This window comes from Centruroides sculpturatus, unplaced genomic scaffold (genome assembly GCF_000671375.1).
Source record: "Centruroides sculpturatus isolate CEXI.00-Female unplaced genomic scaffold, Cexi_2.0 scaffold2201, whole genome shotgun sequence".
NCBI lineage: Eukaryota > Metazoa > Arthropoda > Arachnida > Scorpiones > Buthidae > Centruroides > Centruroides sculpturatus.
Genome location: NW_019386286.1, coordinates 10,679 through 27,796, shown reverse-complemented (window position 1 = coordinate 27,796; position 17,118 = coordinate 10,679). Strand labels below are relative to the sequence as shown.

At 29.3% G+C, this 17,118-nt stretch overlaps 1 protein-coding gene across 1 annotated transcript; it reads right to left on the bottom strand.

The window, feature by feature from the left end:
* Positions 1-370: 370 nt before the first annotated feature.
* LOC111614410 (patched domain-containing protein 3-like) lies at positions 371-16,695 on the bottom strand. Its single transcript, XM_023355780.1, has 4 exons — positions 16,518-16,695; positions 7,973-9,013; positions 4,269-4,601; positions 371-2,594 (listed from the first exon to the last, which is right to left on the bottom strand). The coding sequence occupies exons 2-4, from the start codon at positions 8,964-8,966 to the stop codon at positions 1,174-1,176; spliced, it is 2,748 nt and encodes a 915-aa protein (XP_023211548.1). The 5' UTR covers positions 8,967-9,013; positions 16,518-16,695; the 3' UTR covers positions 371-1,173.
* Between the last annotated feature and the right edge of the window lie 423 nt (positions 16,696-17,118).

Sequence of the window (17,118 nt, the reverse complement as noted above, 5' to 3'; positions counted from 1 at the left end):
ATAATTGTTTCAAAGTGAGGGATATTTTATAGAAAAATATACCTTTAATTACGATTAGTTTTCTGTACACAGTTTTTTAAAAATTAATCTTTATTCACTAATAACTATGTAACAGCGTTTATAACAATAATCATGGTGATGCCCGTTCTACAATGATGAAGATACATAAATTAGTTTCTGATTCATTCGTTAAAAAAAATCGAGTTAATAGAATCGCGTGATATTAACCGAAAACACACTCATAGGAATTTTTCATGAAACAGCAATTGAAATTCTCCAAAATTTCACGAGTACGGGAACAAATTCCCTTCATACTCATATAAATGTACACAAATCAATCTGTTTTTCTGATAATACATATTTTTATTTATATTTATTTTTTTTTTATTTTTTGGCGAAGTTGTGTATACATTGGCAGAGAATATGGCACACGAATTGTTTGTTACTAAATTTGAACATTGGTTACAATTCTTGTGACGTCACAAGTTAATATCCCATCGCTGCGTATCGATCTATGAAAAATCACGCTTGATAAAGAAGAAATATTTGAATTTTTTTAGTGCCATATACTTTTTTTTTAATGTTTATAGAAAATAATGTTACGAAAAAACTTTATTTTTTAATATTTTTTTAAAATAATATGTTGATTTTTTTTATAATGATGTGAAAGTTGATGCTGTATTTAAAAAAATATATAGAATTAAATTGGACTAAATATAGAATTGCACTCAACTGAAACTTTCCGAATTAAAACGATCGTTAGCTTGTTGCACATGAATGTATAAATAAGTACATATAATTATATTGCTCATTAAATCGTCTTTTCGCTTCATCTTTCAGGTACTTCTGATGACCATTTTCTGTAACGTCTGCGAAATACATTCGTTATTGTTGTGACATGAGCATGAAAAGTAATAAATTTCAGTTCGATTTTTCATGAAATCGTGTCTATTTTCAAGAAAACACGCTTTTGCTGGCCCTGAGTTGACCTAAAATTAATGTTAAAATAGGAAACGAGATTGGAAAGAGATTCATTAATGTATCGTAAGTGCTTACACGTGACCAGCACATAAAATTTAAGGTCTATTATATATATTTATATACATGGATTATTACTCGATTGTTACATTTAAATATATATATATATGTACTTGTGACGTCACATGTCAATTATCACCTATCGGATACAAAGGCCAGATTGACTTGAGGACCAGCTATAGGGTGATTGATGTAAGGGCCAGAATGGCACGTGTTGGTACTCATTATCCAATTAGCTCTGGATAATATCACTTGTCCTTTCTCACTACTAAAAACGTCACTTAGACTTTTGTTATTTGTAATTGTTGCTTTACCACTATTAAAGCGTAGAATTATCTGGTCGGTGATGGAGAGGAAGACGGGTAGAAATATCATACCGTGTAAAGATGCGAAGGATACCACTAAAAATATCACCTTGAACAGTATGAAGAAAGTCATGGCCGGTACCAAGCTAATAAAAACCACACCTATTAACGTAGAGAAGGCAGCTTGAAAAATGGCCATGCCCACTGCGTATAGAGCTTCTTTTAACTTTTCGTCCGGCATATCACCTTTGGCTTTGATGTAACAGTACGATATGTGTGCAGAATAATCCACAGAAAATCCTATACACATCACTAATATTACCATGGAGGTAGCGTCCAGCGAGACGTTCCACAGTGCCATGTAACCCACGACACCGATTTCTATCGAGATGACTGAAACAGCCACCCACAGGGCGCACGATAAGTTTGGTATGAAGATAAAGCACACGATTATCATCACAGCAGCGGCAATGCTGGTGGTTTGTATGGTGGTGGGTACCACTACGAACACTAGATCGATGACACTGAAAACGGGTGAAAATACTAGTACTGGAAATGAAGCACTGGCAGCGATATCCCTGAGTTCTTGTACCATGTATTTCTCTGTGTGATCGATGGTGGTGATGTTAGTCTGCAAGAGGAATCTACTGGCAACGATCTCCGTGTAGTTGTCATTGAAGATGATATCATCCTTGAAGTGTCTCGTCGAGGGGTGTAGCAGAAATATTCTTCTTAATATAGTTAAAAAGTCTTGTTTTGAAGTGATATTAAAGTTTTTAACAATGTGTGCCATTCTTTTATCCTTCAAGAAGATCAAGTAATAACGTAACCACGATTCTGTCAATATGGGTTCCCCCACGTAAGAACTAGCTTCGTACTTCTGTAGCAACTCTTCCACTTCGTTTTGTACATTAATATCCGAATAATCTAATTCTTTATCGATGACTATTTGTATCCTATCCCTATATTTGTTAAAATACGTGTTAAAATTATGAAAAAATTCCGTAGCGTAGGAATGATGGGGTAGATAATTCCTTATGTCGTTGGCTTCCGTGACTATTGTGCATCCCCATATTGCAACGGCTAAATATATAATAAATACGATAACTACTGCAATTTTTGTATATTTTTTGGTTAAAAATCCACCGACTTGATCCCTAAAGAAGACCATTAAGAAGTGATTCTTCACGTCGTGACTGTTCTCACGATCTTTAACAGTACAGAAGATCTTGTAGAAATAATTCCTGTTCTCTGAAAAGTAAAGACACTTTATTTAGTATTTAACTATATTAAAAATGCTAATTAAACATGAACAATTATGTAAATATTTTCTAATAACACGAAAGCATAAGAATCTTTAATATTTACATAAAGCCCAACATAAGACATGCAGTAACTTTAATTAAATTGTTTATCCTTTGATAAGGCAGTAGAGATTTAACTTGAATAACAAGTTTTATAATGTATATACTGTATTTTACATTTGAGAATCCAAGGATAAAGTTTTAAATTATTGTATATATAAACGAGGACAGATTGAAAAATCAAACGTGACAAGGACAAAATTCCTGATTTAGGAATCGCTTACGTTTCCTCTTATTAATTATTATCGTGCTGCGAATAAAATTAAAATCTTCAATAAATATTCAATAAAATCGAAATGTATGTTTATTTTAATTATTTTTTAACGAATTTTACATCTTTGAACGTGAACGGTTGCTTATATAAAACGTGAATAACTACACCATTACGACTGTTGTAGCACGTTTATACGCTAAGTAATTGTAAGTAAACACTGAAATTCGTGAATAAAACCCATAAAAATTATGTATTTATAGAACATAATTCTATAAATATCATAGAAGTATATGAGATACTGAGAAAAACCTTATTTCTATTAATATTCTACTCGGGACTGGACTTTCACGCGTGTTGTTAAGCTATAACAAATAGAAGGCCCTACCCCTTTGTTAATTAATGACACGTGCAAAAATGTCAGGCCTATTGACTCGTAACGCCAGGCCCTAAGCTGCTGCTTGTTTAGCTTACTCGTATGCTCAAATAACATTCTATTATTTATGTAAATTGTATATCATATCTTGCATAGATTTATAGAAATATATCGTGAATTTAAGGAATTTAATTATAAATATCCCTCTCTACAATCCATTATTTGCTTACAGATTTAGTTACAGAAATATATTCAGTCCACACGCTTACATTGTATACGAAAGTATATTTGTAATCACTCCAGCTATGTAAGAAGTGGAGGTATACAAATCAAATTGAAAAACACTTGTTTAAATTTAGTTTTAAGTAATTATAAACAAGATTCTTATTAATTTTCCTTGAATAAATCCCTACAATACAAGTTTGCTTTTTTTATATATAAAAATCTGCGTATAAATCAATTAAAATTGAGATTAATCGAAGATGACGAGATACATATATCAAAGAAACATTGTAAATTCGTTGAACAAAGGAAATTTATGGTTTCATGTATTAGGATTAACTTGTCGGCATACCTTTCTGATTGAAGACGTTAAAAAATGTGGTTTTACTTGAAATGTTCTTAAAAGTGTTTCAAATTTAATAAATTCAAATGAAAATAAGTTGGATCTCTTCCAAGTCCTTCAGCAATCTCAAGGACTTGAAGAATAAATTATTCGAATTTGAGTAAAAGGAAAATCTTACATTCTGTCAACAGTTCGAGTTGTTTCTGAATATGTAACAAGTGTTGCCTTATTGATGTGGGTATATTGTAAATTCAAGGTTATACTCATGTCCTTAACACATTTCTACAAGCAATAAACAAGGATTTTTCTGAATAATTTCTAATTTTTGTGTGTTTGCAACGCATTTCAATAGGGGAATATGTTCGTGTTAGTGTAATTCACAGTGTTATACTACAAACAACTGACTTACTTGATGAAGATTCTGAAGGAATCCGAAGAAAAGTGAAAGAATGACGATTATTTTCTTCAGCTAGACCACAAGCTGCTAAACATCCTCCAACAAATATTAATTGATATAGATAAGTGGCTACCACTGTGATTGCTGTATATAAACAGAAGATGCGAATTGATGGAAATGGTGTAATTATTCCAATTAAAAATGATATTAAATTAGTTAAAGAGGTGATAGTTATGGAAACTGCTGCTTCAGAATAAGTTTCTGCTAGTCTATCTTCCACTGATTTCTTTTTGCTCGTTCTTCTCCATGCTGAAAGTATGACGAAACTATCATCCATACCGATACCTGAAACATATTAAAGAAAATTATTATTTATTTTTTAAAACTATTTATATATTTTATAAAATTACCGTGTTCATCAATTGTAAAACATGAATTTTAATGCTCAGATCTTACGTGCTCGAAAGATCTGAGTTGATAACTTTCGTTTGTTAGATCACTATCGAAATGAAATTTTCCATGTATCATCTTTAGGAAATTATTTAAATCACTTTTTTCAACACTCATGACGTAATTTATTGGGTCTTTCGGGAATTTATGATGTGTTTTATGGACTCTTTTAAGAATTTATTATGTACAGTACTTTATAAGATTTAGGAGTTTATGGTGTAATTTATAGTGTATTTATTGGGCATTTATGATGGGAAATTAAGAATTTATTAAATACAACAAAGTACAGTGGTGCCTCGTATAACGTACGCCTCGAATAACGGACGCTGCGAACAACGGACTTTCTGCGAACAAGTGAGAATGATGTTTCCACTCGTTTGCCGTTGCCAATGACAATCTGCTATTTTTATAATATATTAGTATTATTAGAATGTATTATTAGTATATCTGAAGTACAGAGCTCCCGTTGGGATTCGGCTTGCTCTCTTGTTTATTACGTGCAGTACATCACCTCAGTGCAGGGGGTTATTTACATTTATTCAAGCTTCTAAAAAAACAGAAAGGTGATTTCAATTGAAACAAAGCAAGAAATCATCAGAAGGAGTGAAAGTTGACAAAAACTTCCTTGTCAAATGGGGAGAGGTTCAGGAGTTTACCAACACTCATTATCCAAACAGAGCTGAGGCCAACAGGATCAGTGTTCTCTACTATGACATCCTTGCCCGTCATTTCCGACAGGTGTTGAAGAAGAGAGAGAAACAGACCACCTTGGGCATGTTTTTCAAGAAGCCAGCTGTCAAAAAACAAAGAATGGAACAAGAGGAGTTGACCCTGCAAGCTCCGGTAGCCTCTTCTAAATCTGACTCCGATTAAAAAACCAATAAAAAGAGACCTGCTGCAATGTGTAAAAAGTCTATATCTGTATGAATGTGTGAAAAAAGTGTTCCTCCATCTCCTCACAACATCTGACTACCGGCATAATTGGTGACTGCTCCATTTTCATTTTTTTTATGGTACGGTTATTTTATGCTGCGGAACGAATTACATGTTTTAACATGTATTTCTATGGGAAAAGAGTTTCGTATAACGGACTTTTCACTTAACGGACGTGCACCTGGAACGGATTAAGTACGTTATACGAGGCACCACTATGTTGTTTTTTATATGTATTTACTGATAAAATGGAGATCATACACAAATTCAGACAACGGTTCAAGTGTTGCAGTAACAAGTATAAAAGTGTAATAAGAGGCAGTTTATATAATTCAAACAAGTAAATCCACAAGAAATTACAGATTTTAATCCATACAAAATGGGTTCTTGAACGTGTACAGCGACATTTTTGTATAAATAATTGTACAAAACCTTCAGAAATGAATAAAATGAATTTAAATAAAGATAAACAAAACAAGATCTTAATTCATGTATTCGGGACAATAAAAGTAAATACAAGAAAATTTGATGTTTAAAAAATGTATTCTAGATCTTTATTGATTTGTTTTTGATATATTTTATTGTGCATGTGACTTGAATTAATTTATTGTGAAATATTTCAAAAAATACCAAATAAAAAACAATTTGCTATTTAGGACAATGAGTTATAAATCTAGTTAAATGACGGATTTAACGATTAAATTATCCATTTAATATGATGAATTAGCGATTTTAATTAATTATTTTATGTGTAACTTACTCGATTGTTCAAATTTTAAATTAAATTTAGGGGAAATAATTACTTTTAAATTAATTTTAATGCTGCTTATAAAAATTTTTTATGTACTAGATACTTCACCCCAGATTTAAAATTCAGATATTTTAATATAAAAAGTAGTAATTTCTTTGATTAAAATTTAATTATTGTAATTTGCATATGAATTTTCTTTTAGAAAATTGATTTTTTTCGTGTTATTAAAAGGGAAAATTCGAAAATGTTTGATGTAACTCATACAGCAGCGTGTTGCATCATCAGTAGTATTTTACAGCATTGTTTTACCATAAAGTGATGCTGTAAAGTTTCAGTTTTAATGATAATTTTCAGGAAATATCTTGAAACGACTTAATTATAGTAAAGTACATTTATGGATGATGAATGGTGGCATATTAACATTTCAATGGTAAAAATCATGAAAATTTCATATAAATTTTCCTATAAGAACTTTTATGATATTTTTATAAGGGTTTAACTCTATTCTTTCGTGTTTTCACCTAAAATCTAATTTCTGGTCATGCAAAAATGGTATTATTCAATGTCATCCTAAACAATAAAAATTGCACGTGAGATTAATCATTCTAATCATTCACATTCTTGTCGAGGAAATTATTGAGTATAATTTGTAAATTTATTATTTTAAACATTAAATAATAGTGATTTTAATCTTTAATTTGATGTATTTTACTGTTAAAATTCTGTTTATGTATTTAAAGATGATCAAAATTAACGTTTATTCTTCCATATTTTACCATTTCCTAATTATTTGTTCTATTGTTTTGTACATTAAAATAAGCCATTTTATAATGTAATACGTTACTTATTAACTGATTTGTTTATTCTTTATTAAAATACTAAGTATAATTAAGAAAATCGAATTAAATTATTATCATTTGTCCCGTGTAAGACGTTAAAACTAAACAAAGACATAATAAATCTATTTTCTTGTGATTTATAGTTGAATATTATGTTGCAATTTATTATTTAAAGAACATTTATTTTCTATTGTTTTCAATTTAAAAATTGTTAGTGTCAAAAAACTTTCTAATAAAATTAAAAAAAAAAAAAAACAATAGGTAGGTGTAGTATTGAACAGGAACTATACTGTAAGTAGTGTTGGCATTCGTAATTATATAAACTGTGGGCTTCCTTATGTATAGCCTATTTATCAACAATAACTTACCACAGAACACTACTTAGTGCCTTTTTTCATTGTTAAATTACATTTATGTATTTTCGTTAACAATACTGTAATTGTTTGCAGTTTACTTACTCGTGTAATTCATTATAGATGATGTAATTGAATGACGTATTGGGTTATAATTTACGTATGTATAAGTGTAAATTTGGATCTATTCAATACACAAGATTTCTTGTGTATTCAATGAATTCACATCACTACGAGTTGGATACGAATTTGAAAACGGGTGTGACTTACATTTAACCCAATTAAAATTTATGGATGTAATAGAGTAAAAACAAAGTTTTATCTTGTGTATGAACTGAATTGAGGTCCTTAAAAGTAAAATTTGAGAATTTAATTATGAGAATTACTTACCTAACATTAGGAAGCCGGAAGCGATGTTGATATGGATGTAAGGAACTCCACAATAAATACATATGCCAAAGCCCGTGGTTAGTGCCAAACCACAGGAAAAGGTAGCAAAGATACCGATCCACGGTTTGCTATGGATCCAATCAGTACTTATGGTGGTTAAAATGGCAAAAATGACCATGAAGGCCACCGAAATAGAGTAGAGAAAGAAGCGCCCTTCGACCACTCGTTGCATTTCACTATCGATGGACATGGTAGTAAACATAGTGACAGTTAAGTTTTCGAAATCCTTCTTCAGCAATTCGTCGACAACTTTGAGTTGCCATCTCTCGGAAAGCTGGTTTCGTTGGGTGGTAGAATCGTCCAGGAAATACACCAACCTGACTGCTTTAGCCGCTTTGACTTTGTCACCGTCAGACGTCACACCACCGAGATTGAGAGCGTAATATGTATAATTATAACGCGATAGATCAAGATCTATTGGATATTTTACAAATTTTGTACCGTCATTTACATGATCAGTCATTCTCGCGACCGATATTATGGGGTTGAGGTAGCATTCGTCGTCCTTCTTAGCACACAAGTCGCCGAACGTGTACACTCTCTTGTCCTTCCTGATGGTTATATTTTGTACGAAATCGTCCACTTTAATTAATTGTTTGAGTGACGACGTACGTAGCATGGAACCTTCGTCCTTATTCAACACAATAATCCATACCCATTGACCGAAACTCGTCATGCGACCGGGTTCGAAATTGGTAGCTACGTCATTGGGGAACATGTTCTTTAAATATTGGCCATTCCTCCTGTTTATACCGTTTATGGGCGTGTAGAGGTATTCGATATTGGTTTCGTACTTTATAGTAAAGAATGCTGTGCTAAAGATTATTGTTATTACTATGGGTGCCACGATACAGATGACTGGATGTCTTCCTATCCATCCACCTAATCTTCCAAGATACTTGGATACGGCCTTTTCTATAAAGTTCGATTTCATGATAATGGACTGTATTTTAATTGGCGGATGCTTTTTAAACGTAGTACCTGTGGATAAAAAAGACGAAAATTCTATTAATAAAACCCGTAATTATTCGAAAATTTATAATATTTATGCTTAAAAATTCATGTTTTATAAGGCGTAAGGTGATCGAAAAGTCGTTATGTCTCTATAATGGATAAAATCACTGATCATTTAGTGACGGTTTTGTCACGTGCAGTTTTCTTCACGTGTCTGACGTATGAGTAGGGGCAGCTTCCGGTAGAAATTCCTCCGAAAGTGCTGCCTTCTGGAAGATTTTCCCCCCATTTGGCCCATCGTGTGTTGAGTTGCCTTATCCTATCAAACCAAAAACCTATTGTAAATTCAGGTGAGCTTTAAAACTGGGAAGTGCTCCAATTTTATTAAATATAAAGGTATAGAAGGCATGTTTTCATTAATAAAGCTGGAGACAGCCTAGAAATTACATTTACTTGTTAGATTGTAAACAACTGTAAATACATAGTGTTTTATAGTGTTACAAATGGAAATTCTCGAATTTTACTCATTAATAATAGCTTAAAACCGGAAATTCTAAACCAACCGAGGTCATTCTGCTCTCCAAAAACACAAAAATTACAAAAAAAAAAAAAGTCCTTGAGAGGTCAGAGACCTTATTGTTACTATAAATTGTCTTAAACAGTCTTAAACCATGTGAAAATATTTTATTTTTGAATATACAAATTTGCATTTCCTCTAGCAATTACTACTCGAGTGAATACAGTAAATTTTTTGTGTAAATATATAATTTTTATAAATATTTTCTAACACAATAACTTAAAAAAAGGGGGTCTTGGCTAGAAAAAATCGCAAGAAATTCGAAAAAATTACAGAAAAAAATCACCCGACTAGAATAATTACTACTGTACAACTATTATCTTTAGTATTATATAAATATATATATAAAAAATAACTGCATAACTTTCTATAATTAGTTTACTGTAAACATTCCACCATATTTTTTTTACATTCTCTCATTAATCAGACTTTCCTCAAAGACACACAAACTGTATATTCTTGATAGGAAATTAGGATATTTTTCCTTCCTATTATTATTTTCTTATACTGATTATTAAAAATAGATAAATAAATAGATTTATCAGAAAATATATTTAATAAAAAAAAAATATATACCCCGGATTTAACGTATAAAAATCAATAATTTAAAGTATAAACTTAACAAATCCTAAAATTCCATTTATGTTAAACTGGTAAATCTGGTTTAATTACATACACTAAACCCTACGCTTTTGTACGTTTATAAGTGTATAAAAATACACTTAAACTCCATTAAAAATATAGAAATTTTTGTTATTTTTACGTGATATTTCCTTACAAATTAATAGATTCTTTATACAAGGTTTCCAGTAGTGAAGATGTTTTATGTTTATTACGTTTTCCTTTCCCCCCAATCAGCAGTAGGAAAAGGAAAATAAACATGGAATTTCACGAGGCAGGAAGTAATGAATACGTTTTTTTGAAGGAAGGAAAGGTGAAATTTGTACAGGAGTAGGTGGAGTAAGGTTAATCTAAAGGATAAGGACACAAAATATCATCATTAGACATTCACTTTCACTTTGATTCCAGAGTTTAGGGAATTAATTTCCAAAAAGTTCCCTAAAACGAAGTTTTAAGATCCTACGTATATTTAATTTAAAACGTAGAAAAAAGAATACCTATCAAATATTGATAATAATCTAAAATATAAGTCTTAAAATAAAGTGATTGTTCCATTATTATGTCTATAGTTACAGCTGCTATTCTTTATAATCATTATCCCTGGAGGCATCGCTATTTTTAAAAATTAAAATTAAAAAAACTACGTGTGTTATAAAATGTTGTACACGTAAATTGTGATAAATGTAATGTTTTAATTGTAATTACGCTTTAAACGCGTTTAAATTTCATTACACATGATTAAAATTCGTATTGTTTTCGTACACTTGGATACTGGTCAAGTATAGGATCGAATATTTAAATTAATTCTATTTTGTCAAGGAAAATGTCCAGATAATACAAAACGTCACAAATAAAACAAAAGGGATTATATCAATAAATTCGAATTAAACTCAAGTTAAAGGTAACGAGAATGTAAACAAATCGGGATGAATAACTGAAATCCATTAAGGCCATGGACATTATTTGACAGGTTTAAATAGGACTTTGTATCCTATTTTTTGAGTGTTATATCTTTTCAATCGATCAATTTAAATAGGGATACGAGTAAAGTATGGGAATAACTTTATCTCTCACGTCTCTCCCTGCTTAAGAATGGGTCATTCCACTCCGGGGCATGTTATATAACGGATATACATGGATAGTTTATACGAAATTTTGTATGTCATTCGCATGTAATTTGAATTATTTAAATTGCATTTATCGTCGATTATACGAAATAATAAAGTGTACATTTAAGTAATAAATGGATATTATTACGTAACTGTAATTAAGAGCCTTTGTAAATGTGGTAGTTCCTTCCTTTCATGACTCAGTGCACGTTACATTCTCGTTACGTCACCAAAAGCATACCGGTAATAAGTAGCATGTAAGATTGATGATAAGACCCTAAAACTATATGAGATGGGGTCAATGCCTTCTCTGGTAAAGGCCGTTGGTTTACTAAGGTCCTAACGTTAATATTTAGGGATCTTTTGGGGCTTGTAAGCATCGGAACGTGCCCCTATTGACACAGATCAACTATGACGTACGATTATAATTTTTTACTGGTTAATTAATGCGTATATTTTTACATCCTTACTATCTTACAAACTATCTACAAGTTATATATAAAGTAACTCGTGTAATTTCTCCCTAATTAGGGTTTAATTAGTATTGATCATACAAAAGAATTTTCAATATTAATGGGTCGTTTTATCGTGTGACTCTCAGTCGAAAGAGATTTAGGTCCAGACACCCTGACCTATTGGTTTTCTAGTTTCTATATAAAAATTCCCTTAAAATCTAGGGCATAAATTTACAGGTTATCTTAATTCTTCGATATAAAATAAGTTTATAAAAACATTTATTTATTTGACAATTATTTAATCTTTACGTAAAGGGAAGTAAATAATTATAGGTATATAAATATCGGGTATGACAACAAAGTACATGTTTATCAACTTCTAAACAAAGTTCTGGTTGTATTTATAAATAAATTTGAAGTAAATTTTATTATCTAAAGATAAATTACGTTAATTTTACGTAAGTAATTGAAGATGGCAAAAAGTTTTCTAACCTAAAATGTTCACGTTTAATGGGTTAAGAAAGTGCACATGCACTTAATACTCTAAAGTCGCTTGTAATGCACTCCACTTGTCAAATTTTCCCTTTTTTTTTCTCTTGTTTTTTTAATTTTACGTATTGATATATTTTAAATTTCCTCAAACATAGATTACATCACGTAAGAATTACACGTAGAAACAACCGTATGGGGCGTCGTATCTACACTTTACATACGTATTTCCCCCTTAAAACTTACGTAGAAAGTAAAATCTGTACCGTATAAGTACACCCCACTACATATTTTGGTCAGTTCTTAAAATAAAACGTTAACTATTTAAATGATTTTGGGTCAAACGTAGATTTAAATGAGAGAAGAAAAAAAAAATATACACGTAATGAAAAAAAATCAACCACTTACCGCATTCCATTTAATAGATAAAGGATCACACCTAACATAAAATTTCCACAATGTTATGTACACAAAACAGCACATAATTAAATTATTAAAATCATTCCTTGTTATGTTGAGACAGTATTGGATAAAATAACACTTTCACCATCCGAAAGTGAATTCTACCTTCTATAACAGTGGAACAGGTACGAAAATTAGGTCACGTGGAAGCAGGTTTTCTTAATGGAACTCGAACCACTCCAGGCTGTTTCAATTTTTTCTTTCACTTCCTTATAAACTACTTTACAGTACTCTTGATATTTTCTTTTAAAAAGGGGGTTAGTACTTACCTATCAAACATCAGTATTTCTATTCTTTCTTGACCTTGGCATACTGGTTTAACAATTAAGTGACTTTTTCATCTTTTATAACGTCACCCTATATAATTTTCTCGCCCTTATATCCAAAATATTTCGATAAATTAACACTTCCACCGTTAAATTTTCTGATTTTCTAGTTTTTACACCCTTAGATTTTTCGATTAAGTGGTAAGCAATCGAGCATTGTAGAGCCTTCCTCGCTTGTATTTTTTCGTTATTTTCGACACGTCTAACCCATATATTCACTTAAAATATCAATTTTAAATGGTTGAAAGTATAGAATTATAAATTTGCATAAAATTTTAAGGAAAATAATGATAAAAGAAAAGAAAAAAAAAAAAGAGTTGAAATCCTGGAAATCAGCCAAATCAAGATGAGTTATGGTTATTATTGTGTACAGTACTTTTGTTTATCGTTATTTTATTAATACTCATTAAGTGATAACATTATTTTTTTGTAAGTTTGACTTATAAAATATTATATTTATGTGCTGTCAATTGGTTTAGATAAAACTAAATTGTTCTAAAGTATTGTTAAGTTTCATTGTGTTCGCTGGGTACTTTTGTAGGGTGCTTTCTGGCCATTTCATTGTTGGAAAATGTACCTTCAATGCGTCATTGATCAGCTAAATTATTTTATTTAAAGATATATAAATGCCTCCGTTTAATAATTAATTAATAATGTTAAACTTTCATTTTTAAAATAAAAAAAAAAAAAAAAAACAAACTGTGTAAAAAATTTACAAAAAATTTTGTATTTTTAAATTAATTTTAATGAAGTAAACGGATGAAAAATGTAATTATTTTTTAAAATTTTAAATTTTATTAAAACTTAGATTGTATTTTAGCTTTAAAGCGTTTAAAAATTCATTTAAAGTGGACCTTAAATAGTTATAACAACGGAGAAGAATAAATTCTGTGTTAGAATTTTGTTATTAGAAAGAAATGAAATCATCTTTAACGGAAGTTTGAACATTTTACAAAGAAAAAAGAAGAAAAAATGGATCAAATGCATTCCACCATGACCGTTAATTCAAGTGGATCATTGTTGTGTTTAATAATCCAACAATCACTAAAAAATGGACCAAAACTAACGTCGAAAATATAATTATCGACACTTAAAAACCGAATGAACTGAATATTTCAATCGTTTAAAATTCGAATAAACCAATATAAAATCTTTAATTGTAATTACCTCTAATAATAATTAAACAAATGCTAACAGTCAACTTACACCCAGCGTACGCAGTAACATTTGACATTGTAACATTTGAGTAAAAATGGGAACGCAATTGTGTAATAACACGTAAAATTTTAGGGATTTTTTTTTAGGGATTTTAATTACAAATTTCACAACTTTCGAAGCGTAAAAAAAATAATAATAACAACAATAAGAATAATACCCCAACACAATTAAAATTTAACAATTGGAGTGTAGAATAAAACAGAACGAAGTAAATATTTTTATATTAAATCTTGAAAAATTCTATTAAAATATGATTTTTTTTGTTTTTATTTTATTTTATTTTACGTTTACTTTAGTAAAATATCGAACTGGAACAAATACACTCGGAAGTACTCATCATCAAGAATAATTTATGATAACCTACTTTATGTCTTTGTTTATCTGATAATGACTCGATGCTAAGCACGATATTGTATTATCATTCATAATATAGTCCACATACGGTATCAATAATAGAATATCTTCTATTCTTCGATTACTATTTGCTAACAAGTTGTATGAAGTAGTTCATAGAAGTAACAATTCACTCACTTATGTTATACCAAAGGTTGCCTAATATTAATTTTAATAGCTTAATTCCTCTATCGAAAATTTAATATTTAAGATGATAAGTTTTAAGAATTAATCAGAGATATTCGTTTCGTCTCTTGTTATTTACTAACGTTTCCGAGTGATTTTGAATGGAAATTTTAATGATAAAAGGTAGAAAAATGATAGAAGAATGTTTAAGAATTCTTCCTTTATCGAATTTTCTTAAATATTCGGGTTTTTATAATAATTTTTGTTAAAATTAGTGAAGAAAGTGAGTGTCAGATATTTACGAATTTAAAATTTGAACGTTTTAAGATAACTTTTAATGAAAATTTTAATGATAAATGTTAGAAAATTATCAGGAAAAGGTTCTAAAATACTTCTGTTTATTGAAATTCTCAAAAGTTGGGTATTTTAGAATGAATTTTTTAGAATTGAGATTGTTGTAAATCTAGTTTTTTTAAAATTGTGGTGCAGAGAAGTTTCTTAAAATGTTAAAAAAAATTATTTGAATAAGTTCTAATTATTCTATATAATTTGTAAGGGGAATTTTAGGTTTACATGTTAAAAATCTGCTAAATAATTTCATAAATAATACATGAATTTTTCACGTAATTTAAAATTTATTAATTCTATGTTAAAAATATTTAATCATCTCGTGATACTTGTCTACAAAATTATTTAAATATTAATTTTAAAAAATACAATATAAATTATTAATGAAATAAATTAAAAATAGCAATATATATAGGCCTAAAAATAGAACGATTATTTTTTTTTTCTACCAAATACCTTTTTTTTTTTTTTTAATTCTAAATTTATTTGTATTCTGGTCTGCATACAAACAAGACTTTAACACGAATAGTTTAATGATAATTAATCACAATTAATTGCATTAAAATATCACGTAATTAAAGCTTAAAATATACTAAAATTTTATCGGTTTTTAGGTAATTTATTTAACGTATTATATACGTAATTACAATTACATCTGTAATAAAATTATAAGGTATATTCAGGTCAAAGCTGAGTCATAATTTTAATTGAATGAGGTTGCCCTCGACCCTGGTTGCTCCATGCATTATCACACGAAAACTACTATTTTTTTTTCCCCTAAATTATTTTAAAATAATATTCTAAATTTATGTTCCTGTGATGTTTAGCATTGAAAAAAAAAATAGGAATTATTCATCGTACTTATCCTTTAAGGATAAACGTATCGATAAATATTATTATTATAGTGGTATAGGTGCATCGATTTTGTATGGTTGAAGGCTTTCACGACTGTTTTATCATTGAATATTTATAAAATTTACTCGTCAATTTTCTAAATTATAAATGATTAAATTTCTTAATTTGTACCTCCAAAAATATTTTATTTTATTCGAATTATTTTAAATTAAACACCATTAAAAATTCATATCTNTCTTAGAACACAATAAATTTCTATTTTATGTTCCTTCTGAGAAGGTAACAAACGGAAGATATGAAGTGGGATTTTATTAAGTTTTTATTGGCGTAATTTTTTTTATTTTCCTTATAAATATATTAAAAATTAATCGAAGAATATTAGTCAGATGGATAATTAAAATGAAATAAAAATTCGTAAAATTTCTAAATTTTAACGAAAATTAAAAGCTTAATATTTAATTCTAATTTATAAAATAATTAAGAATATAAAGTAATTATAATAATACTTTACGTAAAATTATATATATAATGAAAGTGGTATACTGTACTTACAGATCTTAAGTTTAAGAGCCAACTACACTTTCAAGATTAGAAGTTGTTATAAGCTAGCCGTTTCCTAATGCCAAGGTCTTGAAACCTGTTTGGCTTCTCGAATATCCCAAACCATTGGACAAATAAATACAGGGCCTCATATGTAACACTCTAATATAGACAGAAAATCTGATTGGTGATTTCCCTCTTATTCAAAAGTCATAAACAAAAATTCAAAATTGCACAATCGTATGCCATCACTCTCGTACATACGAGTGTCGAAATCAAAATTATTTGTAAATTATTAAGTGTAATATATACAATTAAACCAATAATTAAGAACAATACGTGGTCTTTTACGTTTGTAGTAAGGAATTTTGAGTCAGATTAAATGTTAGGAATTGATAAATTGGGAAATTTTTGTGTCAAAAGTGGATGAGGGGAACCACCTAAAGACGTAAGTTGATTTTTGTGTGTTTTCTTATTAAAATTTCGGGTAATTTTTTTAAGTTTTCCTCATTTTAACAAGGGAATATATATAAATATTTTAAAGTTTAATTTTAATTTATAATAAATTTTGATTTTATTTATTTGTAATTTCTTTAAAATTAATAATCATAAT

Excerpts from the sequence above, each read along its gene's own strand:
- LOC111614410 (XM_023355780.1), bottom strand. The coding sequence starts at position 8,966 with ATGAAATCGAACTTTATAGAAAAGGCCGTATCCAAGTATCTTGGAAGA. Across the intron at positions 4,602-7,972 it reads TTCCGGCTTCCTAATGTTAG|GTATCGGTATGGATGATAGT; the intron begins GTAAGTAATTCT and ends AATATGTTTCAG. Across the intron at positions 2,595-4,268 it reads TCCTTCAGAATCTTCATCAA|AGAACAGGAATTATTTCTAC; the intron begins GTAAGTCAGTTG and ends TTTACTTTTCAG.